Below are 22,944 nucleotides of genomic sequence, written 5' to 3' on the forward strand. Positions count from 1 at the left end.
TTGAGACGTCGGCCTGGCTCAGTTTTCATGTCGCAGCAAAATTACGTCTATTTGCATTAAACTGACTCACTCAAGGAGCCCGCCCCCTTCATGAATCATGTATGTTGGTTTAAGTGTCGAGATTTAACGCCGGTGTAATCGCTGGCTGGGTTCTGTTGTTTTTGAGTAATAGACTTTAAATCCACTGTGTTTATACAGCTCTTCACCACTCAAAGTGCTGTATGGCACAAGTCGCACTCACACCCTGTTTATATACGCACCCTCTGGTTAGCTGACGACCCACTCTACCTCCAGAACCACATTAGCCCCAGTTGTCTTTTTGAAAACACTGACAGGCGACTACCATCACAGCCCTAAACGTCAAAGTGATGTTTGACCTGACACTGCCATCTAGTGGTGTGATCTGTGCAGACGACATGTTCAAAGACAAAGCAAAACACAATGAGTGTAATTAAAGACAATGATACATTTGGCATTTCTTTAATAAACATTTGCCAAAGGAGGAAGGAGGGGAAAATCGTTTTAGTACAAAAAAAAAAAAAAAGACAGTTTCCTTTTTGAACTCTGGTTACGTTTGTGTGTTCTGCTCATGATTTTACAACAACTACTGGCAAAAAGGCAAGTGGAATTGAAAGTGAAAACAGCCTTTCTCCGTTAGGTCTGATTCGCTGCAGTTGTTCCAAGTGCTTTCAGTCTCTCTGGATCTCACAGTCCTGCACCTCAATCGACTGAGCCGCCACCGCTTCAACGTAATAATGGTCATTAAAAAAGGACACTACGTTACTGGTCATATTCCTAATTGTGCAGGGAGAGCACATCATTTCATTTCATAGCTAAAATAGTTTCCGCCTACTTTCAGTCAGTAGTGCAAAACATTAATACTAGTCTGCCCTGGAGTAATTACAGACAGGCCATGGTAGAGATTGAAAATTCAGCCTGATTTGAAATGTACACTCAAAAAAGGTAAAAGTTTAATTTAAAAGACAGCAGAATAGATTACAAAACAATATGAAAATGGTATGAGCAAGAAAAGCTCCTCCGGTGTTGTTCAGCTGTCCTCCTGCAATGTACTCCAGACTGAGGAGGAATACAATGCCTAACACAGAGTTTAAGTTATTACAAACTGAGTGTGCATCTCCAGGTCAGGCCTGAGAGGCTTCAGGCTCCAAACAGAGTCCTACAGCCTTTTGTCCACAGTCACTAATCTGCCATTTCACATTTCCAGTCTTTCAGAACGGCAGTCCTCGTCCTCTGATAGTTGCTGTTGAGTTCACATGTGGGACGAAGCCCAGGGGTAGTGGTGGAGCCCCGTGTTGAGAAGGGGAGCCCCAGGGTTGTCCCGGCGCTGGGATGGGTGGAGGAGGTATGCCATCCTTTCTAGCCATGGCGTGGTTGTACAGGTGGATGGCGCCGGGGTTGGGTTGACCCTCCACAGGCAGGGGGCTGTGATTGTACTCGAAGCGGTGGTCCTTGTCCCCGGTGAAAACCATGCTGGGTCTGGAGGCTCCACCACTCTGGGGGAAGGGGTCTGGGTGGGCCGGGGCTAGAACCCCCACAGCGGAAGAGGAGCTCGCAGCCTGGCCAGGTCCACTGAACACATCTCTAAGAGTGTGTGGGGGCAGGCCTCCACCCAGCATGTGACCCATAAAGCTGTCGCCAAACCCTGCAGGCGTGAAGGGTGGAGGTGGTGGGTGGCTGTACTCGCCCCCATATCCAGGTCCTTCTGCGGGAGGGAGAGGGGGGTAGTCCTGCTCTGGAGGTCTCCCACCGTCACCTCCACCACCAGCAGCGATGGGGGGAGCGTGGCCGATCTTGGGCTCAGGTGGAGGCTGCCGGTAGTCCAGGTCTGCATGTGGAGGTGGTTCTGGAGGCTCAGGTGGTCTCTGGTCTGGGGGCAGGATGGACATACCACCAACCTCAGACACTACAGAACAAAATTATAACATCAGATTTTGCATTGTAAATTCTCTGTTTGATTTTTTTCTTCCTCAAGCTTGTGTTGGTGCCATTGAATTTCTCTGATTCTTACAATAAATCTTTAGGACGAAGTCAATTTCCACAGTAATTATAATTGACGATACCATGAAGTATTTTACTGGTTTTATTCTTACTTGACGTACTGTCAACCATGTGCTTTCATTATACATGATTTCTTCGGGTTATGACCGGCTACGGACATGTGGATAAAAACTTCTTAAAACAGAAAATTGCTTTGAGGACCAAGCGTAGAAAGAAAACTTGTAGTTTATGAGGTTACCTGGAGAGACCGGGCTGGGCTCTGGAGGTTGTTTGACCTCTGGAGGTAGCGGAACTCCTCCCGGTGCAGCTCCTGCAGAGTTTGTGCTCTCTGCTCCTTCTCCGGCGTCGCCTGCTTCCTGCCTCTGAGCCTGCTGGGCTTTGAGGAGTTGAGCCAGCAGCATCGTCATGGCAGTCTGGGTGGCGGCCGCAGCCTCTCCTTCTGGAATACCTGATGGCGCGGTCATGGGAGGTGAAGGGGGCTTAGGCATCGGGGGTGTGCGGGGCACTCCTGCAGGAGCAGCGGGCTGGGGAGGCTTGACGGGTGTAGGTTGAGCAGGAGGCTCCGCAGGGTCGGTGGGGCCCAGGGCTTTAGAGAGCTGTTGCAACGTCTCCTGGTTGACCTTTGTGCTCATGGACTGGACAAACTGGGCAGTGTTCACTGTGCTCTTGGGCTGGCCGAGGAAGTTCAGGAGGACCGCTAGTTGTTCCTGCGTCAACTGGGAGTTTGGACCCTTTGGGTCTGTAAGAAAAAAAAACATTCTTAACCTTTGTGACAAATACTATAAATCCAGGGTTCAATTCTGGAGCTTTCAACTTTAACTGGGATTTGACTGAAAACTGCAGTTTATGTATTTGACACATAATATTATAACTACAGCCTGACTGACATATTTTTGGGGCTGATCATAGGGAGAAAACCCTTATGAGAAAGAAATGTTTTGGTGAACATGCTTAAATAATATTTATTTCCCAAGCACCCTCCATACAGGTTAGTGTGAATCAAAGCTATAAGACAAATACAAATAACAGTCAGACTCACCAAGCAGAGCAGCAGCTGCATTTGGAGCTTTGATGCCGCCGGGAGCAGGGAAGCCCTGGGGGGTGTTGCTGCGGCTGTCGTCAAGGCCCAGCTCTTTGCGTGGCGCCTTAGGGGCCGCCAGTTCCTCTGGCATCTGCTTCTGTCGTCGACGTTTCTTACTCCACAGCTCATGACAGTCCTGCCACAGTGGAAGACTGAAGAAATGGAGAAGTTAACATGGTGAGATCACGTGAAGCATTTTGTCGTCTTGGTTGTAGAATTAACATGAACAGAAACATACTCTGGTGGGGGCATCTTATCTGGGTCCACATCCCTGAGGAACTCGCTGCCCAAAGCTTGTTCGGCGGTGCAGCGCCTGCTGGGGTCCAGGTTTAACATGTGGTCGAACAGATCCAAGGCAGACAGCGGGATGCTGAACAACAGAAGCACATGGTCACAGTCAGATGTGCTGCTGGAGGTCTCAAGCCATAAATATGATGAGACATCATGGACAGTGACTTACAAAGCAAACTCCTCTCTTAGCCGTCGCCTGTACTGTTTCTTTGGTTTCATGGTGTTGAAGAAGGGAAGCTTTATTACATCGGGCCACACAGCAGGGCAGGGGCTGCCACATATCCGACTAGAAGTAGAAGAAACATGAAATTACAAGAAATGAACTGGTTGAAGCAGAATACAACAACTTGTGGACACAGCAGGCAACAGTGACTCCCTAGGAACAGCATCAAAGAATAACTGGAAACACCCAGAGAACTGGAGAGACTTGATTTCTTGTGGTTCCAGTTGGTGCGTCACTACATGGGAACCAGCCAAAGATTCTAAACTAAAGTGTTGCATTAAATCTTCACCCATTTCATCACAAACTTACCTGATAAGCTCTAACTGAGCGAGCTCCTGATTAGCTTGGAAAATGGGTTTCTTTGTGAACAGTTCTCCCAGAATGCATCTGTGACAGACAAAACCAGATAACTCGTGATTATGAGAACAAACCTATGACACAGTGTCATAGATAAGCGAGTCACATATGTAAAGTCCTTATCAGCCCTGTCCTTACCCGCAGCTCCATACATCGATGGCCGGCGTGTACCTCTCTTCTCCCAGGAGCAGCTCTGGGGGTCGGTACCATAGTGTGATCACTTTGTTTGTGTACGGTCGACTAAAAGGGAGAATGTAGTTTATTATTGATTCACATACAAGGACAAGAATGTTTGATAAGTGGAGCTTACAAGAATAACATAGGCTCACCTTTCTTCAGAGTTATACAGCCGAGCGAGACCAAAGTCTGCAAGCTTTATTTGACCTCTGATTAGGAAGAGAGCAGAAAAACACTGGTTAAATCCAGCTGAAAAACACGCTTGAAAACATAAAGCACTGAAACGATGTTCATTGAGTTGTGTGAGATCCCAAAGACCTACTTGTTGTTGAGCAGAATATTTGAGCACTTGATGTCTCTGTGCAGGAAGTTCTTTTTGTGGCAGTAATCGAGACCTTCCAGCAACTGTCTCATGAAAGACTTGATGTGGCTCTCGTTGAAATGAACCAGGCCAGACTCAAGCAAACCCATCAGGTCGTGGTCCATGTATTCAAAAACAAGATAGAAAGCCCCTGAGGTTGAAGGAAAAAAAAGTCATTAAAAAGTCCACATAGAAATCTGTTGTGTGGCAGGATCAGCTACTACGCCAAAGTTTACCTTTATCATTTTTGAAATCTAGAGCATCCTCCTTGTCTGTGACGATCTCCTTCATGTTGATGATGCTCTTGTGGTTGAGTTGCCGCAGAATTTTTATCTCTCTGATGGCCGTGATTGGGAAGCCCTCTTTTTCATTGTCCAGTCGAACTTTCTTCAAAGCCACCATCTCAGCTGTAAAACATGAAAAACACTGGTCCTCAAAACTAGATCATGAGCGTATCTCCACATATATATATGAAGAGTTTCAACAGACGTACCAGTGTCTTTATCTTTAGCTTTGTACACCTGTCCATAGGTGCCTTCCCCAGTGATTCCAATGATCTCAAACTTGTCCACACAGCGTTTGCCCCAATCTATCTCCGTTTCCTTGATTTCACCATATCTTGGGCCGCAAATTCTGTGAAGTTCAAGAAAATACACGCAACCATGAAAACGGTAGCAAAGGAAAAGCTGATCGAGCGCTCAATGCGACCTAACATACTTGGGTCTTCTGCGAAGTGTTAGAGACTTTTTGTCATCGAATGGGCTGTGAGGGGAGGACGTGCCACCAGGAAGTTCAGGGGGGAGAGGCAAGTCGGTCAAAAGTGGGCGAGCCTTTCTCTCTGACTTTTTCTTCCCTGAGAGCAAACTGATAGTGACAGAGTAAAGAAGAAACACAGACGGACAGAGTGTGATTAAGTCTTTGCAATCAAGTGAAAAAATGCATACAATTCAAGTTCAACTGACACTAAACACACACACATACCCGTCTGCTTTATCCATTTGCTCCAGAACAGTTGGGGGCAGTGGTAGCGATGATAGAGTAGAGATGAGTGGACCGGTGGCTCGTTCCTTGTCTTTGCTCTGTCCAGGTGCTGGTGCTTTCCTCTTGTCCCGAAGTACAGAGTCATCCTTCCCCTTTCCTTCCCTATCCCTGCTGGTCTGATGGTCGCTGGTCTTCCTGGATGTCCTGTCAGAGGGAGACTGCGGCTGGATGGTCGTTGGTGTCCTGGGACCTTTCTCTGGTGGAGGTGGAGAGGGAGGACGGCCCTTTCTGGAAGCATGATTTAACTTAGGGCTCGGTTGGTGAGCAGATGAGGGAACCTTGGTTGGAGTAGATGTGTTGCTGGAGTTCTTGGCTTTGGCAGCAGCTTCAGCAGCTTTCACCTTTTTCTGCTTACTGAGTTCAGCAGCGAGACTGGTTTTGAAGGTGAGCGTGCTTGGCGACAGGCTGGAGGGGCGACTGCGGGAGCGGGAGTGACGGTGGCGGCTGCGGGAACGTGAATGCCTTGAGGATGAATATGGACTTCTGCTACGTGAACGTGCAGATCGCCTGGGGAAAAAGACAAGGACATATTTTTGCATCTCTGCTTCTACATTACAAACTTTTCCACACGACTGTCATCTACATTAATTCATAGTTTAGCCAGATAAGTTTTTATCTGACTTAATGGACTGGCTGGTCAATGGCTTTGGGAGTTTTACATAGATACACCAACAAATATCAAAAGAAAATGAGAAAATTTTACTTATTATTATCATTCTTTCCATTGTGCAACAATTTCAAACAAAATTGAGAAAAGCTGCTTCACACCAAATCTTTATTGAATGTGGTAGAGCCAAGAAGTCACCAAACAATAAGAACACAGGCAACAAACTTTTAACAACTCACCTGACATCTGGACTGGGGCTCAAGGACTTCCTGTACGGACTCCTTGATCTCCTGCGGTTTCCATAAGGACTTGAACCAAACTCTCCTTGTTCATACGGACTGTGTCGGCCATAACTTGGTGACCTTCGCCAGTTCGCTGGGCTCGCCGGGGATCTCTTCCTTTTGTTGCTGGAGTATGAACTGGGTGACTTTGTTATCCCATAAGCCCCATACACATCAGTGTCCCGGTTGTAATATGTTGAACTGGGAGAGAGTCTCTTGCTCCCATAAGTTGGACTTCTTCTAGATATCAGCTGGTTGTAACCACCAGGAGATTGGTAGCTGTAGGGGTAGGATGTCCCATAGGGACTTTCTGTTTTAAAACCAGGACTTCTCCTGTACGCCCTGAGGTCTTCACGGTCATCTCTGTAAGATTGTGGAGCATCTCTGTACGCAGACGGGGGTTCTTTATCAGATCTTGTTTTACTTCTGTGCCTCTTTGAATCCTTTTTCTCTGCAGATTGGGAGGGCTGAGATGTAGAGGTCCTTTTACCGTTTCTGTCACTGCCCCTCGTTGTGTCTCTGTGGTTCTTGGAGCCGCTGATGCCACCTCCACTCCGAGCCTTGGAGGAGTCTCTCTCCCGGCTCTGGCGCTCCTTTTTCCTCCCTGACTCCTTCTCCTGCTTGCTCCTCTCGGATGCTCCTCTCGTCTGTCCGTCCTTGCTCGCTGCCTCCCGGTTTCTCGGCTGACTCCTGGTCGGGGATGCTGGTCCGTTACAGTCACCGAAGTCGCTGAGCCGGTCCACGGAGAGCCGGTCAGCGTGGGGGTCAAGTTTGGGAGAGGGGCTCCCGGAGAACCGCTCAGACTGGGAGCTCACGTCATCATACTCCACCAGCGTCCGTAGTTCAACCTCTTTGTCGAAAGTGCTTTTCCGGTCGTTGCCCTCTGTTGTACCGGTGTTCCACGCTTCTCTCCCCTTGGTCTGTCTGCGTTTCTTTCTCCTGGAAGCCGACGACCGCCTCTTCTCACGGTGTCTCTCTCGCTGGGCAGCACCGCTCCCCGGTTTACTCCGCCTGTCCTGCCTGTTAGCATTTCTCTGCGCCGAGGGGCTCCGTCCCCGACCCTCCCGAAGCACGTCCGAGTTAGGCATTTATCTCCCCCGCAAAAAAATAATGTCACGTGGAGAATAACCTTTAAGTTAAGTACTTTTCCTAAACTATGTCCCCCGTTGTGTCGCGGAACAAAACATTGGGCTAGCTCTGTAACAGGCTAGTTAGCTGAAGCTACAGCTATTTCACAATTAACACAGCCAGCCAGCTAGCTTAGTCACAGGCTTAACGTTAGCATTACAAAGCTAGCAGGGTGTCGGGTCAAAATAAAGTGAGTGACTCCTCGCGGTGACTCACGACACTCGGTGCCGACAGGTTCCGTCGCGCACAGTCCACAATACGGATCTCACTTATGGAGCCAGTCGGAGCTCAGCCATTGTGCTCCAGGACGGACATCTCCCAGATCTGCCAGCTAATGCTAGTCGGTTTAGCCAGCTAGCCTCCACTAGCTGTGTCCAGCTACACATTCCAATCCGCGGTGAAAGCGCCCGGAATGTCGCGGTGCATGAACGCGGGCGAATCCGTCCACGGAGCGGAGTTAACGGGAGAGCAACAAACTCCTGCTCACAAACTTCTTGCCTCCTTCCATCACACTCATCATCACACTGGAGCAACGAGGAAGTGGACAACACGCGAGTTGAAGCCGCCGCCGCTAGCCCGCTAGCGACTTAGCACCGTTAGCTTTCTTTTCTCCTTTGCGTGGAGTTCGAGGCAAACTACGACAGCGTCATTCAAAGACACGTCCGCCCCCGCGCGTCCTGCCGAGTCTCAGCCCGCGGCGACAACCGCATTGTCCGGGAGCAGCGCTCGTCTCTCCGCGTGGAACAGCTCGACAATCGCCGGAGTTTATTCCCACAAATGAAAAGTGTGTTCGCAGTGAAGCTAACAGCGCAGCTCACAGGCCCGCACCGCTTTAAAACTACAACTCCCGTGACTCCCTGCGAGCCAATCACACGCGTCTGCGTCATCAGCTCCGGGCCCACGTCACCGCCAAGGGAAACCCCTTCCTCCATCAGTTCCACCAGTTTTATGGTTTATGTCATTTATATCATAGATTTTATATAAATATGGTTTATACACAGGAATTCAATTATTTAGAAATAAACGTTTGTGTTTCAAGGTTTACTGATGTTGACAAGGAACCAATTACACTTCAAATGATTTCAAAATTAAAATTAAATTCACCTTTTAGCACAAATTGTTTTCGTATAAGATCCGTATAAGATTAAAATAATAAATACTTTCTGTATAAGAGGATCCAAATTACACCTCAATTTATAAAGACAACAATTTAATATCTATAAACATAAATGTGAAGCTTTCTGTTAAAGATAATGATGATAAATGAATATGGGAGAACAAAGTCTCAGTGTGGATGTGGGCTGCACCAAGATGTGAAAACATATTATAGTGCAACAAGGACAATTTATCAAGGTCATATTCTGCCTTAATTAACTGATTAAAAAAAGAAACAAGACAGATCTTCACACAAAAAAGAAGAAACATGGAAAGTATTATTAGTAATATCCACTTTATTTGCCATTTCCAAATAACTCACAAAAAATGAATTGAAATGTAAGCATCACCTCTTGCATTCACAGACAGATAGGCTACATTAGTGGTTATGTTTAAAATAAGTAAACATGAAGGAAACATTTCACCGATGGCATACGTACAACCATCCAATCAAAATACATAGATAGCCATTTATTTTAAACTCCAAAGGTATTTATATAAAAGGCTAAAACAAGTTATTTGAATACCCAGTCAGCCAATCTGCTCTTAGCTTTCACACAAACATCTGTTTCAGTATCCAGTTGAAAATATTTGGGCCATCGAGTCTATTAAAATATTCATGAGGAGAAAAGAATAAAGAAGGATGATGAATCGTGTTTGCTTCTGAAGAAAAGCAATAAAACAAGAGTGAGATGCTGTTAAGCCAGTGTTGGAGTAAGCGAGCACTATGGTGGTTACTTTGAGTAAAGTAGCTTCTCAACGATGTGGACACACAGCACTTAAACGTAATGGACATAAGCTCAGATAGGTACATCACATACACAACAGGCTGTGATCCTGACATTATGTGTTTGTTTTTGTGCCTGTTACTTTAACTATCAGGGGTGTTTCAATCGTGGTACTGGTGGTTAGCCCTTAAAATATCTCAAACGACTTTCCAAACATTCTGGTGCCACGGGTTCCTCATATTTTGGGCTCAAGTTCGTCTCACATATCCAGTCTCACCCTCTAAAACTCTATCAATGTGCTTTTCAGTAAATATGAAACGCCACAGACATTCCTGCGCATCACTATCTTTTTATACAACTAACACACAGACATATATTATAAAAACAAAGCCTTCAATCTTTAGCGTTAAGACTCTTTAGCGTTCTTCTATTAACTCATGAAATCATTTGAGACAGTGTTATGCTTCTCATTCTTCTGCACGCTTCACAACTTTTGGATGATTTTTTTTTTTCCTCAGCCAAGGATGTTGTGTGTTCAACCCTGTTTGTTGGGTTTGTTTTCGTCAGCAGGATTACACAAAAAAACAACTGAACGAATTTCCATGAAACTCAATGACGGGATGGAACATGGGTCAAGAAAGGACTCATTAGATTTTGGTGAAGATCTGAACAAAGGGGCAGATCCAGGAATTATTGAACATTGTGAGAAGGCATTTTTGGACATTTTTACCAATTTCCCAATCAAGGACCTTGATGAATAAAATCAGACATGTTCAGGAGACTGATATCTATGAGTGTGTGCAATTTGAGTGCAGCTTGATTGAAATTGAGGGGACGGTTGGGCCTTGGCGGAGGCATATGCTCTACTGAGTGCCAGTCAACTTCTAAGCTGTGGTCACACATAAAAGCTTTCAAGTGCTTCTACTGCCCCCAGTCTCACTAAAAGCAGTTTGCAGACACTGATCCCCTCTTTATCCACTTTGAAATCACAATATTTTTTGCATAGACTCTAGTGTTGGGCATCCTACTGATTGCCAAAGTCATTAAATGTAAATGTACAGCTCTTGCTGTCGGCAGTGCACACACACACACACACACACACACACACAAATGCTCTTGCGTTAATGACCCTGAACTGGATCAGAGTGAAATGTGAAGGGAAATTAAAATTTGAAAAGTGGAAGGACTTTAATAAAATAAATTACTTTAAATAAGTCAGAAGTTTGGTGAAAATAGCATAGTCACAAATAGGACATTAAAAGAATTAAGGGGCAGATTTCATGGTGTGATTTGGTCTCTATAATTTCAAATGAAATCACGCATCATGTTCTCATTTTCCAATCCTTACACTGTTATCATCTTCACCTGGCTGTGAAGTTAGTCACCCATATGAGCAAGAGCATCAGGTATCTCACTAAGATGTCACAACAGCATTGTCACACAGGGGAGACTTGCACAGAATATAACAAAAGGTAAACAAAACAGAGCTTGGATGAACTCCGCACATCATCGGCAGCCTAAGATTTACAGGCAAACAGGATGAGCATGTTGGGATTATTCACATTCACAATGGACAGAGAGGCAACAGTGATGCACTGTGACGCCTCTGTCTGATTCACAAAGAAACACTGCAGTGCTTACTTCTGACGCTCACCACAGCAAGGTGTCATTGACTTGAATTAAACAGTGGGCACTTATTTGTACTATCAAGCGTATTTCTTTGGTGACCGAGAGGACGGTCTTTTTTTTGTACCACTTTCCTTCCATCACGCCTGCATTCTGTTTTGACATTAATTTATTCCTACTTACCTAGACCCAATTACAAGAAACACATTAGATTAAAAATGAGGGGAATTAAAAGTCAGAGCAAAGAAACTGGAAATAGAAATGTTAACATGTCTGGAAGCCATTTATATTTATGAAGATGTGTTGAAGAGGATGTAGTGTTATGGAATCACCGTTTATCAGAGCACCAGGGATTCCTTAATCGCAAAGAAAGGCAACGAAAGCCATTAGCCACGTGAGGTAAAACATTTTGAAATGTTGGAATTGAAAAAATGTCAAGTGTAGTAAAATCCCTCACAGTCCGAAAGGTTATGATCGATGATGTTTGTGCATTTGAAAAGACTCAATAAAGTGACCGGAGGGGGGGAGGGAAGGGAAACGTTAGTGTGTCTATCTTACATCGGTTGATAAGAAAGAATAACTTTGACTTTAAAAAATAAGTGTTGGCAACTAAACCACAGAGTGAAACTGAAGTGTAAAACAACAAATGGAAGTAGCATTGAATTTAAGAACTTATCTTTCAATTAAAATGCTTTCAGGATTTCCCAGTGTAATGTACATTTCCTAGGTGGCACTTGAACTTCTGTTAACACTTCCTACCAAAGACCGAGGACTAATTATATGAAGTGGGACTTTCCAGTAGAGCTCCAGTTATATTTTCCCCTCATTTAAACCTCAGCTCTGACACTTTTAATTCAATCTTTCCAATGGAACTCGCACTGCACAGCTGTCTGAATATATTATACACATCAAACTTTACAATGAAAGGTTGTGTGACATTTCAGGGCTTAGCCTCTTGTCAAACGCCTAAATTAAAACACCATCCATTTATAACGCTCTGTTATGTGGTCAGAGTAAGAGAAGAGAGTACATAAGTTATTTGGAGTGTCAGCACATAAAAAGTTAGAGCTATAAATGGTGTATGACGTGCCACCTTACTACTCCCTGACACACGGTCAGATGTCCTGTTAGCCAGGAACAGAAAGTCATGGTCAGGTATGGGCACAAAATAAATGTAAAAGTCTGAGAAATGTGTATGTACAGCAGCAGTGACCCTGCTCTCTTTTACCACTATAAAATACAACATCTCTCTCGAATTCTCTTGGCCAAACTTTTACTTTTCTTCTTCCCGTTCTTCTCTTTGCTGTCCTCCATTTTCCTCGCCCGGATCTCTCTCATCAGGTCAAAGAACACCTGTACAAAATAAAAAGGGATCATAATTCTCTGCTGTGTGTGAAACAAGTAAACCTTTGCCAAGTCAATTCTTATCTTTTGCTGATCAGACTAACCTTGTCAACATTGGCACGGGTTTTGGCGGAGGTCTCCACGTAGCACACGCCCCACTGCTCAGCACGTGCCTTCGCCTCGTCTGCGCTGACCTGCCGTCGGTCGTCTAAGTCTGATTTGTTACCAACCAAGAGAAAGGGAACATTCTCGTCCTCTTTCACTCGCAGAATCTGCTCTCTGTAAAAGAGGAAATGCCATTCAGCCGTGATTTATGCAAAGAAATAAACACTGACTTACAGCAGTAAGTCTGTCACAGAAAACAAGGTTTCAGGTTTGCAAAAACTACTGGAGGGATTTCCACATGACTTGTAAGAATGGGGCAAAAAAGAGCCCAGTAAATTTTGGGATAGATCCAAGAATGTATTTCACTTTCCTTAAGATTGCTGGAGATGTTATCTTCTGACATTTTCACAAATTCCCCAGTGAATAATAATAGAAGGGATGTTGATGAAAACAAAAATCAGAAGTACCTGAAATCTACTGTTGCTGCGAACGATTCCAGTTCTGTGATGGAAAATACACAGAGGAAACCCTCGCCGCTGCGGAAGTAGTTATCCCGGATGGCTGCGTAGTCTTCTTGTCCAGCTGTGTCAAGGATATCAATCTGTACCTCCTCTCCATCCAGCACCACTTTCTTCCTGTAACTGTCGGCTTTGGTCGGCTCGTAGTCTTCAACAAACTATGAGGCAGGGGAGAAAGAGATTCGTTACACAACAAAATTTGCACCTAAAAAACCTTGATGAATTTTAGCTGGACAGCTGTGGTTTAAGATGCTCACCTCATCATACATGAACTGGAGGGTTAGGGCTGATTTCCCCACTCCTCCGCTGCCCACCATGATCACTTTGTGAAGGGCTAGGGAGTTCTGCCCCTTCGGCTTAGCAGCTGCCATGGCTCTGTGTGCGGAGAGATCTGACTGTGGAAGGGAGAGAGCTCAAGGTGGAGGGAAGGATTGTGAAATGAAGAGGGGGAAATCAGTCTGGACGGCAACAAAGAGCTGAATGATAAGTCCTGGGGAGACAGAAAAAGGAAAAGAGCGAAAATAATCACGACATGTTTCATCATCTCCTCTGGGGCTTTAGATCCCAGTTCTGCAGTTAGATTGCAAAGTCATCACTGTGTCTCAAAGCAATAAAATGTTTAACCAGGAGAAACAGCCATTACGCTGCAAATGTAGTGCAGGGGATTATTCTCTGTCCCTTTTTTTTTTATAGCAAATACTGAAGGATAATGATAATTTCCATCATCATTCCTTTCCTGCAGTAAAATGACATGTCCCTAAAGCTGCTCTAAGACAAGCACTGAAGACCCTGATATTTTCCGAAGGGGCTGTATTGAGAACACAAATGTCTGAGTCAGTTGAACTCAACGTTCTCTTGAACAGTCCCCTAATAAAATGTGTTTAAAACATTCCAAGTGAGGGAAAGTGTCTGGAAAACAGTGAGCAGGTGGGCGTGTCAATGACATTTCGAAAACGTAGAAAAGACCAACAAAGATGTCATCTTGGAAAGACGAGTTGTTATGGACATTTTCCTGTTGTTAAGAATGCGTCTGATTCAGTTTAATCTAGGGATTAAATGTCCAGACCCAATTTTCATGTCTGAGTTCATGTCTGAAAACATTTTGAAGATTTGAAGATGGCAAAGAAGTCCAAGGATTAGATCTCATTAAAGAAAAATGTTGCATTCGTGATCAGTCTCATAGATCAGCCAACACCAAATCAGAGGCTATTTTGCAGCCAACCTGGGGCAGCACCAAAAAAATATGCAAGGCGTGTGACGTCCTTTAAAGAAACCTAATAAGATGGAAGAGGTCAGCAAGAAACTATAAATTACACAAAGCCAAAGAGGAACCTGTGGAGGCCATTTAGCAAAGATATAAATATTTACTGGCAGTGTTTTCCAAACTCTTGTGGATAAAATCGGACATGTGCCACATGGATTTAGTGATCCAGGGAATAACATGATGTCCAGACGTGTGTGCTCATGTCTTTTTACGATCTCTAGGAATACAGCCAACAGGCCTGGACTCTGAAAGTCAATGTTATGACTCAGTACTTAAGACAAAGTCCTTTTACTTTAACCATTGCGACGTCCACAGTCTGGGAAGTTTACACATGCAGGGAATTTGCTGTGGTGTATTTGTGCAAATATAAAACTAGGAAACAAAAATGAAATATAATAAATATGCTTTAAGTAAACACAAGAGAATGGATTGTGCAAAGTATGTAATTGTGTGTTTACCCACATCTGTCCACGTGTGACAGGCTTTTAGGTGCAGAGCTATTTAAATCAATCAATTACAATACGAAGTTGTATGATTGAGATGATTAAATAATTGTCAATAACAGAAATTTAGGTGAAAACCATGAGCACAAAACACACAACATGAACACTTCCACCAGCGGATCATTATCTGGCAATAAGTGCTAACTAATGCTAATCGAACGAGGGTTACAGTGAGACGATGAACAGTGTTAGCCGATAACAAACATGTCGTATGAACATATAAATTATCAATATCAGGGTACAACCGTTTAATAACCGCGAGGTAGCCGCTGGTTTGACAGGTTAGCTACGGTGCGCGCTGCTAGCTGACAAGCTAACTAACTAACTAACTAACCCACCGGGGCAGGTTAGCGTCTGCGGAAGTTCACCGTGAAGGAAGCGGCTCCGGAGACTCGTTAAATATAAATTCATTAAAAACCACGTTGTCCATAAGAGGGAACTCAACTCGGCTCCTTCCGAGCTAGCCGGCTAGCTGGAGCAGACACACACACACATACATACGCATAAACGCAAAAAAAGGAGCTAACAAGCAGCTAATCACAACTAAACGATGCGGACGTGACCCAACAACAACATACGTGAGTGCGTGTGTCTGTGTGTGTGTCTGTGTGTGTCCGTGAGTGTGAAGCATCACCTACCGGGAAACGTGTCCGTGCTCTCCTCCACAAAGAAGCGTCTGACGAGGGCTGAACCACGGTGGCGAACTGAGGGGACTCCGGCTAGCCGCTCGTTAGCTCATGGTTAGCTCCTCGGCTACCTCCGTTAGCAGCAGACTGGTTTCTCCGCACGTCCTGCGGGCTCGGATCCGGTCGGTGGCAACGCCCGCCCGCATGGGAGAACCGCACCTTTACTGTGCGTGTGTGCGTGTGTGTGTGTGTGTGTGTGTGTGTGTGAATGCAACAGGGGTTTTAATTATTATTTAAACTGAGTTTCAGATTATTGTTTGAATGATCTCTGCACACAACAATAGAGATTACGAGCAGATTGTGCTGGAAGATAATTGATTAATTGGTTAATCTGCATTTAAGTGCTGCCACGTTTGTTCAGGAGGAGACCCTGTCCAGACGAGCCAGGTAATGTCCCCACATCATGATCACATCAGTGACTGTTTGGTTTTATTGAAATACATGTTTCTGACAGTGAAAATGTCCCCAAAATTAAAGAAACGAGTGTGAAACATGTTTGTTTTCTACAGAGATGAAAGGAAAGTCCATCATTTCTGAGCTGCACTTGAAGTTTGCAGAAAAGTCCTGGAATGACACTTTCCAGCTGGTGCGAAGATGCATGGTGAGACAAACATTTCAGTCATGGTCTCTAATCAAATTATCACAGTTTGGTTTTTACTCTCCAATGAAAATGATGGCGATCACCCCAAACCCTCATCTGCAGGATCATATCTCCCCTTATCTGCTCTGTGTGTGTGGAGGAACAGTGCTAATCCCAGTTATTAGACTGGTTTCTGGATGACTTCAGTGACATGATGATGTGCTGTGAGTCAGGAACTGGTGTGACTGTGTGTGTGGTGAATGAGATCATCTGTCCTGGAACACACACACATCTTTGTTGTTTGATCAGCAGTCAATTCACTTCTTGTCAACATCATGACACGTATACGTGCAGGAAACCTTTAGAAACAAGTTGTTTGAAGTCTCATTAATGAAAGGAAGCTGCTTTATGACCTTAGCCTGGTGTGGCCTCTTATTTAGGAAGATATGTCAGTCTCCACCTTTTTACAATATTTACATTAAGCTCCACTGGTTATCTCTGCCGAGGGGATTGTTTGTCCGTGGGATTATGCAAAAAATCCCTAGATTTCCGAGAAACTTGGTGGAAGGATGAGACATGGGAAATTTTGTGCCCCCAGTTTTGGTTTTTCCTTCACATCCTATTTGAGTCTAGTTTTTGGTTTATTCTTTTATAATTTTTATATATTTATATTCTTATCTTGTTTGTATAGTTATATATTTGTCCAATCATTTTATTCTGTTGTTCTTTATTGTACTTTCGGAGCCAGACTGGGCACAAGAATTTCCTTCAGGATTAAAAACAATGTATTTATCATGAGATTGGGTATTTTTGTGACATTTTCATCAATTTCCCAATAAATAATTCACTGATATCTCTGAGTGTTTGAATGAATTTAATGAGACTGTTGTGGTGGTGGTGGCTCCACTTTTCGATAGCCTAGCTTCAAGAGTCCAAACATGCAAAGCTTCATAGTTTCCAGTGTGTTTTCCACCCAACAGAAAGTCTAACAATTGTTCTTGTAACTTGTTTCGTGTGTGCTGAGGCTGTGGAGGAGAGGGTGGGTCAGTTGTCTCTAGATTTGTCATGGGTGGAGCAGCAGTGTAGATAATACTTTTGGATTAAAACCGAGTGGAGCTTGGCAGAGGTCAGTCTCTGGAGTCTAGTAAAAGAGACTTGAATATTTGATGCTCTGAGGAGATATGTGGTACAAAGGTTTAATGCATCTATTGGCTTTTCATTTAGTTTCCAGCCTGAACTGTGTGGTGTCTCCCTCTATCAAGTCTTGATTATACTCTGTAAAGTGGCACTATATAAATAAAGCTGAATGCTGTTGCAGGACCGGTTTTGCTTTGCCTAAAACTAATCACTGAGGGCAGTGCACCTGGGATTGGGACAGGCAGGTACATACAGATCGCTGCCTCCCACAGTGCAAAGCGTCCAAATGTCAACACTCCCCTTTGCCATCATGCAGCTTGTGTGTAACGTCATGTCGGGATGGGACCAAAGATTGTTTACACAAGCATCACACTGACGCACAACTGGTCCATTGTTGGTTTTTTTCTCTTCTTGCCTTTGTCCCCTCATAGGAGAAATCCAGAGATGAATCCAAACCCTGTGAGCCGCTGGTTAGAACTCTGGAACGGCTCCAGGACGAGTTTAACGGTAAATAATAAGTACACTGATGATGTTCTAGTACCAGTATTTCACTTTACCTGAGAGTGAGTCAGGCTCTGTGTGTTTTCAGTGTCATCTATGAATACCATGAGGCATCGTCTGGAAATAATAGCCAAACAACAAGGGTAAAGATTTGACGTATCAATATTTGTCTTTGCTCTTATGATTGAACAGATGTATCTCTATACTCCTCTTCAATCAATCACCATGTTTGGCTGCAGAGGGCGCTGTTGCTCAGTAAAACTTTCATATTATAGGTCAGCTACAGAATTGATTCAGATTTATTTCCATATTCCTGCTTCCTGTCTAGAATGGGCTTCCACATCACTGACGCCACGTGCTACCTCACAGCAGACTTATTCTACCTGGAGGTGGTGTTGGTGGCGTGTGGGGGAGTGGAGGAGGTAAAGGTGGCCCCTCAGGGAGCAGCCCCCGTTGTAAGTGCTGTGTCCAACAAGCCATTAACATCATTGTCCCTGTTACTCTGTGGGTTAATTAAGTGAGATTGCTTTACAGTCCAGCGAGTCTCTTCTGCAGCTGCTGAGGTAAGAGGGAAAGCGACGGTAAAATTCAGTCTTGTCTCTAAACTACAGAGATTAATTTGACACAAGCTATTTTAATGAACTGTTTGAATATCCACGCAGGTTAAAGAACTTTGCTGAGTTCTCCATGAAGTTATCAGGCCTCTTTACCCAGTACAACATCCCAGGAGACAAGTATGCACTCAGAAGACTTTTATCTTGCAGAATTTTTGAGCATCTTGCCACCAAATCCATTTCAGTATTTATGTTTCCTCTAGTGAAACCAAATTAAAACTGTTTGCATCTCTACAACACCTCTCGAAAGACTTGCAGCAATTATCACATCTGCCAAGGTGAGCAACATATTCTCAATTATGATGTCGTGCAATCTCATACTCTGATGCAGGAAAAATTTAAAGACATCACCTTTATCAATCAATTTTTTAAATTATTAGTTGTGCAGTGTAATCAATAGTTTGTCTGTTTTCAGGGCACATAAAGACTGTGACCCTCAGATGGACATGATTAACAATGGCAGGATTGGGTGTCTAATAGCTGGAAAAGAAGGTACAGATGCAAAATGCAACAGTTATCAACACATACAACATTTACTTATCTGTTTATATTTTAAATTTTATCATTCTAGATTGCCCCCTGACCATCCAGTTCTTCATGACCCCGACTGATTGGAAGAAAACAGATTCACCTAAGATGCCAAACAAAGCAGACTTGGGTGATAAACCAAAATTATTACTGATAGATCTGAGGCGCTTTCCCTTGTGAAAGCTTTAAAAAGGCTTTTAACAAATAGATTTCCCTATTAAAGCTCTTGTTTTTACAGAAATAACAGATCCAAAGGCAACTGTCCAGGCCGCCCAGGTGACCGTGGGCGTCAGCGACTTCCCTCACAAGCTTCAGATGGCGTGTGTGATCCCGCAGCCTCCACAGCTGGATCCGCAGGGGTAACGTGTCACCGCTTCATCTCCCGCTCGCCAGGATTACTGTTCGTTTTCCATCCCACAGTGAACGTGAATGTCACCGTCAGTAGTGTTAATGTAGTGAAATGCCTGTGGCAGTTTCCCCGTGTTCCTGCCGCTGGATGAGGCGCCGCACGAGACGCTGCCTGCCTGCTTTCTCCTCAAACTGCAGCCGCCATTACCAGTGCTGACATCTTTTGTGAAGAAGCTGAGCCAAATTACAGGTGTGGGAAGAAAATACTACACAAAATGAATATGTGATGTTAAACATTTCTAAAATGTACTTTTAGAAGTAGCAGCTCTTATGCAGCCCCCCCCCCCCCCCCCCCCCATTACACTCTCCTTCCTCCTCTGTGATATTTCGTAGATGTGACTGTAGCAGATGTTGACCTGCAGTGGGCACCATTACCCAAGCATCTGATGCGAGGTTCAGCGAGTGCAAACCAGAATGAGGAGACATTAGATGAGCAGGATACTATTTTTACTGTGGTATGTAGGTTTTGTTTGAAAGATCTACACGTTTGTGTAAAGTTAAATAATGAGACTTAGATGTAATACATAGACATAATAGAATGGCACTCAGTAGAACACACACCTCCGCCGAGGCCTAACAGTTTCCTTAAATGTAGTCAAGCCACATAGAATTTACTTTTTTTTTCAAAAGATGGATGAATTATCTCCATGGAAATTGGTGTAAATGTGAAAAACGTTCTTTAAAGAAAGTAATTTAAAAAAATGCCTGGATCCACCCTTTTGTCCAGATAAACGCAGAGATGTAATGGTTGCTTTCTTGGTGATAAGATAACCTGCTTTGCACAAAGTAATGGAAAGATTATATACTTTATTTATCCCCAGAAGGAAATTGCGGCAGTACAGCAGTATTGAGAACATGAGGCAGATAATGACACTGTATTCACATGATATATTAATATATTATAAATGTAGTAAAAATAGGATTTGAGATATTAAAAAATACACTGTGCAGTTTAAAAATCAGTTGTGCATCTCTGGGAAGATGGTAAGTGATCAATACTTTAATTTTTTTCTCTTCAGCCTCTTCCTGGTGGTGTGATGCACAGTTATATCGTCCCTGGAGCTGCGTGGCAGGCGCCCGCACAGAGAGCGGCAGTGATGGACAGTGTTCCCTTCACCCATCCCGCCCACGTCCCGGCTACCCTGGAGCTGCTGCGCCATCAGTGTGTCATTAACGCCCTGCTGAGGAGCTGTGTCACGTCCCAGAGGGCCCTTCCAGGTAGGAGGAGCTTTACATCATCCAGCTGCAGGTACATCTGGAGACGTGGTCCTGTCATGTTTCATTGATGAATCTTGTTATCAGGTTCGGTTTGTGACCTGCGCTTCGAAGTCCTTCCAGAGTCTGACACCAGCTTTTCTGTGACCTTCCACCCGCCCCACACTGACTCCCTGGCTGTTTGTAAGCAGCTTCTCAAACTTGAAGATTTGATGTTTTAAACTTATTTTTTAGACTGTTGATCGATTAGAAAATGTAATTTAACTGAGATTGTAAGAAATGATAATGTCCCTGTTCCACTATTTAAAAAAAATAATCATTATGAGCCATACTGTGTAATAAAAGTTTTCATTTTCTTTCCACAGTGTTAGTGAACATATCAGACGCTCATCAGATCAGCTGCAGGTTGTTTGGAGCAGGAACATGTGACCCAACCTTGGATGAACACATCTCCACTGTAATGAAGAGGTACGTTTAACCTTCCCTCCTCCTTCAGTTTGAAGAATAGACTGTAAATAAAGGTGGAGGATATGACCGCTTGCCAAATCATCTTAATTGTCCCCTGGTGGTTTGCTCCACACCACGTTCACTTCTGCACGGACTTTATAACATTGAGAAAGTAGCTATATTTTATTTTGTATTATCATTGCCTTGGATTCTTTATCTGATGTCTCTGTGTGTTTTTCATTCAGGTGCATGTCCATCCCTGTGACCCTGAGCACATTATACACTAAGCTCCGGGAACTCCCCTCTGCCTCGCTTTCCTCCGACCGCCCGGCCACCACAGAGGCTGCAAATGACCACTCATCTCCCTCGAGTGCTGCTGTGACGGACGCTAACGGCACCGTGACAGAGTCCCAGGGTGCAGCTGTGGCAAAGGACAGCTCCAGTCTTTCTGGCTCCGCCTGCTACCCCATGTCTGTCGCCAACGCTGAGCTTCTCCCTGAAATAAATACCAGTCCTGCTGTCCCTTACACGTTCAGTGCTGCTGATGTGTTTTCACAGTGGATGAGCAGCAATGATCAACTGTCGGAGCTCAGCTAAAATGTTAGTGACGCCCACAGTGTTTAATGATGTGTGATTATACATATTTTTAGCTTTGAGTGAATGTTTGTTAAGCAGCTTTAATTGGGCACAAAAACAACCCCTAAAACAAGTCTCAGTAATTTGGCTGTTTGCAGTTTGAACTTTTTCGGGTATGAGCTCCTGAATCTCCTGCAAAGCACTGAAGTGTTTCTTACTATGCATTCCAGTGTGGCAGAGATTGCTGCCTGTAAAGGTTTGAGGTTTGGCATTTGACCTCTCCCAGACAGCCAAGATCCCAGTTGACTGGGATCCCTGAGAGCCAGTCAGACATTGTGGAAAATAAAGCACATAATACGCTCTTGATGGTAGAAATCAACGCTCTACTTAACAAAATAAGAAGCAGAGGAAAAATCTGGAATTGCATTATAGCTCTGAAGCATTTAAATAAAGTTTTGCACGATAAAGAATTGACGTTTGTTGTGAATGTGTGGGAGCTGAAAACCTCAGTGGAATGAAAACTCCACAGTAACAAATCTCCTGATTACCGCTGAGCACAATTCTGCTTTTCCTGGGTGTCGGCCAAGACGGCTACCGATATATAATATAACACAAATACCACCTGTCTGTGTACGATCAAATATTTAGACATCTGATGCTCTGAAGGAAAAATGTGGCCACGTGAAGCTCCATCATATGGAAGAAGAAAAGTCTCTCTAATATATAACCTTCAGGTCGGAATAGAACATTTATCACTGTTAAACCTTTAGACCTGTTGTCTGTGTGCATTCACAAAGGAATTTAACACGTATCCAGGATTTAAAGTCGACTGTCAACAGCTGACAACTGCTTTTGTCCTGCGTTCACGTCGACATATCCAATGACCTGTATGACGTCTAATTATAGAAACATTCCAGCATGTGTGGTGAAACTCCTCTTCTGTCACTGAGCCTTTATCCTTAGAATACATGAGAGCTCGTGTGTCTGGGATCTGATTGGTGAAGAAAGAATCTGGATGAAGACACTTGTGATGACTTAACTGGTTAAATATTAATGAGGTGTAACGGGAAAACACATAATAATGAATGTGGGGGTTTCCACTCTGACTGATCTGGTATCTAAACTAAACAAAACCCCCAAATAATTTATCTCCTTTTGTCATCACAGCCAAGTAAGATTGAAACTCTTTCTCATTTCCAACCTATATATACATGTCCCGTACTTTATATCACATTATTCATATCACACATAAAGTATATATACATGTCACATACTTAATGTGATATAATATACATATATCATATACTTGATATCACATGTAAAGTATTTAAAGACACATCACTTACTTTATGTGTATATATGCTGTGGTATAAAGTGTAGATATATACATATCACATACTTTATATCTATGAATGAACAGTATTAGTTCATATTTCTTTTGTA

The 22,944-nt window shown here is 43.9% G+C and overlaps 3 protein-coding genes across 11 annotated transcripts; 1 reads left to right on the top strand and 2 right to left on the bottom strand.

The window, feature by feature from the left end:
- Positions 1-464: 464 nt before the first annotated feature.
- Positions 465-8,439, bottom strand: cdk13 (cyclin dependent kinase 13). Its single transcript, XM_020087414.2, has 14 exons — positions 6,397-8,439; positions 5,491-6,057; positions 5,227-5,373; positions 5,003-5,142; positions 4,746-4,916; positions 4,471-4,660; positions 4,301-4,357; positions 4,110-4,211; positions 3,924-4,001; positions 3,561-3,677; positions 3,339-3,470; positions 3,059-3,252; positions 2,258-2,758; positions 465-1,924 (listed from the first exon to the last, which is right to left on the bottom strand). The coding sequence occupies exons 1-14, from the start codon at positions 7,524-7,526 to the stop codon at positions 1,230-1,232; spliced, it is 4,221 nt and encodes a 1,406-aa protein (XP_019942973.2). The 5' UTR covers positions 7,527-8,439; the 3' UTR covers positions 465-1,229.
- Positions 8,440-8,997: 558 nt separating this feature from the next.
- On the bottom strand, positions 8,998-15,586 carry ralaa (v-ral simian leukemia viral oncogene homolog Aa (ras related)). Its single transcript, XM_020087420.2, has 5 exons — positions 15,448-15,586; positions 13,300-13,532; positions 12,992-13,200; positions 12,524-12,698; positions 8,998-12,428 (listed from the first exon to the last, which is right to left on the bottom strand). The coding sequence occupies exons 2-5, from the start codon at positions 13,411-13,413 to the stop codon at positions 12,306-12,308; spliced, it is 621 nt and encodes a 206-aa protein (XP_019942979.1). The 5' UTR covers positions 13,414-13,532; positions 15,448-15,586; the 3' UTR covers positions 8,998-12,305.
- On the top strand, positions 15,121-21,971 carry med1l (mediator complex subunit 1-like). Of its 9 annotated transcripts, none has more exons than XM_069512081.1 (18): positions 15,121-15,387; positions 15,838-15,882; positions 16,005-16,096; positions 17,644-17,719; positions 17,802-17,856; positions 18,042-18,168; positions 18,248-18,276; positions 18,376-18,447; positions 18,513-18,605; positions 18,743-18,819; positions 18,899-18,985; positions 19,079-19,214; positions 19,329-19,453; positions 19,597-19,718; positions 20,283-20,481; positions 20,566-20,661; positions 20,844-20,946; positions 21,171-21,971. In XM_069512081.1, the coding sequence occupies exons 3-18, from the start codon at positions 16,007-16,009 to the stop codon at positions 21,520-21,522; spliced, it is 1,839 nt and encodes a 612-aa protein (XP_069368182.1). In that variant the 5' UTR covers positions 15,121-15,387; positions 15,838-15,882; positions 16,005-16,006; the 3' UTR covers positions 21,523-21,971. The 9 variants fall into 9 exon arrangements, with proteins under 9 accessions (XP_069368182.1, XP_069368184.1, XP_069368185.1 ...); XM_069512083.1 differs by having other exon boundaries at positions 18,531-18,605; XM_069512084.1 differs by having other exon boundaries at positions 18,531-18,605; positions 19,094-19,214.
- The last annotated feature ends 973 nt before the right edge of the window (positions 21,972-22,944 follow it).

The sequence above is a fragment of the Paralichthys olivaceus genome, chromosome 17 (assembly GCF_024713975.1).
Source record: "Paralichthys olivaceus isolate ysfri-2021 chromosome 17, ASM2471397v2, whole genome shotgun sequence".
Classification (NCBI taxonomy): domain Eukaryota; kingdom Metazoa; phylum Chordata; class Actinopteri; order Pleuronectiformes; family Paralichthyidae; genus Paralichthys; species Paralichthys olivaceus.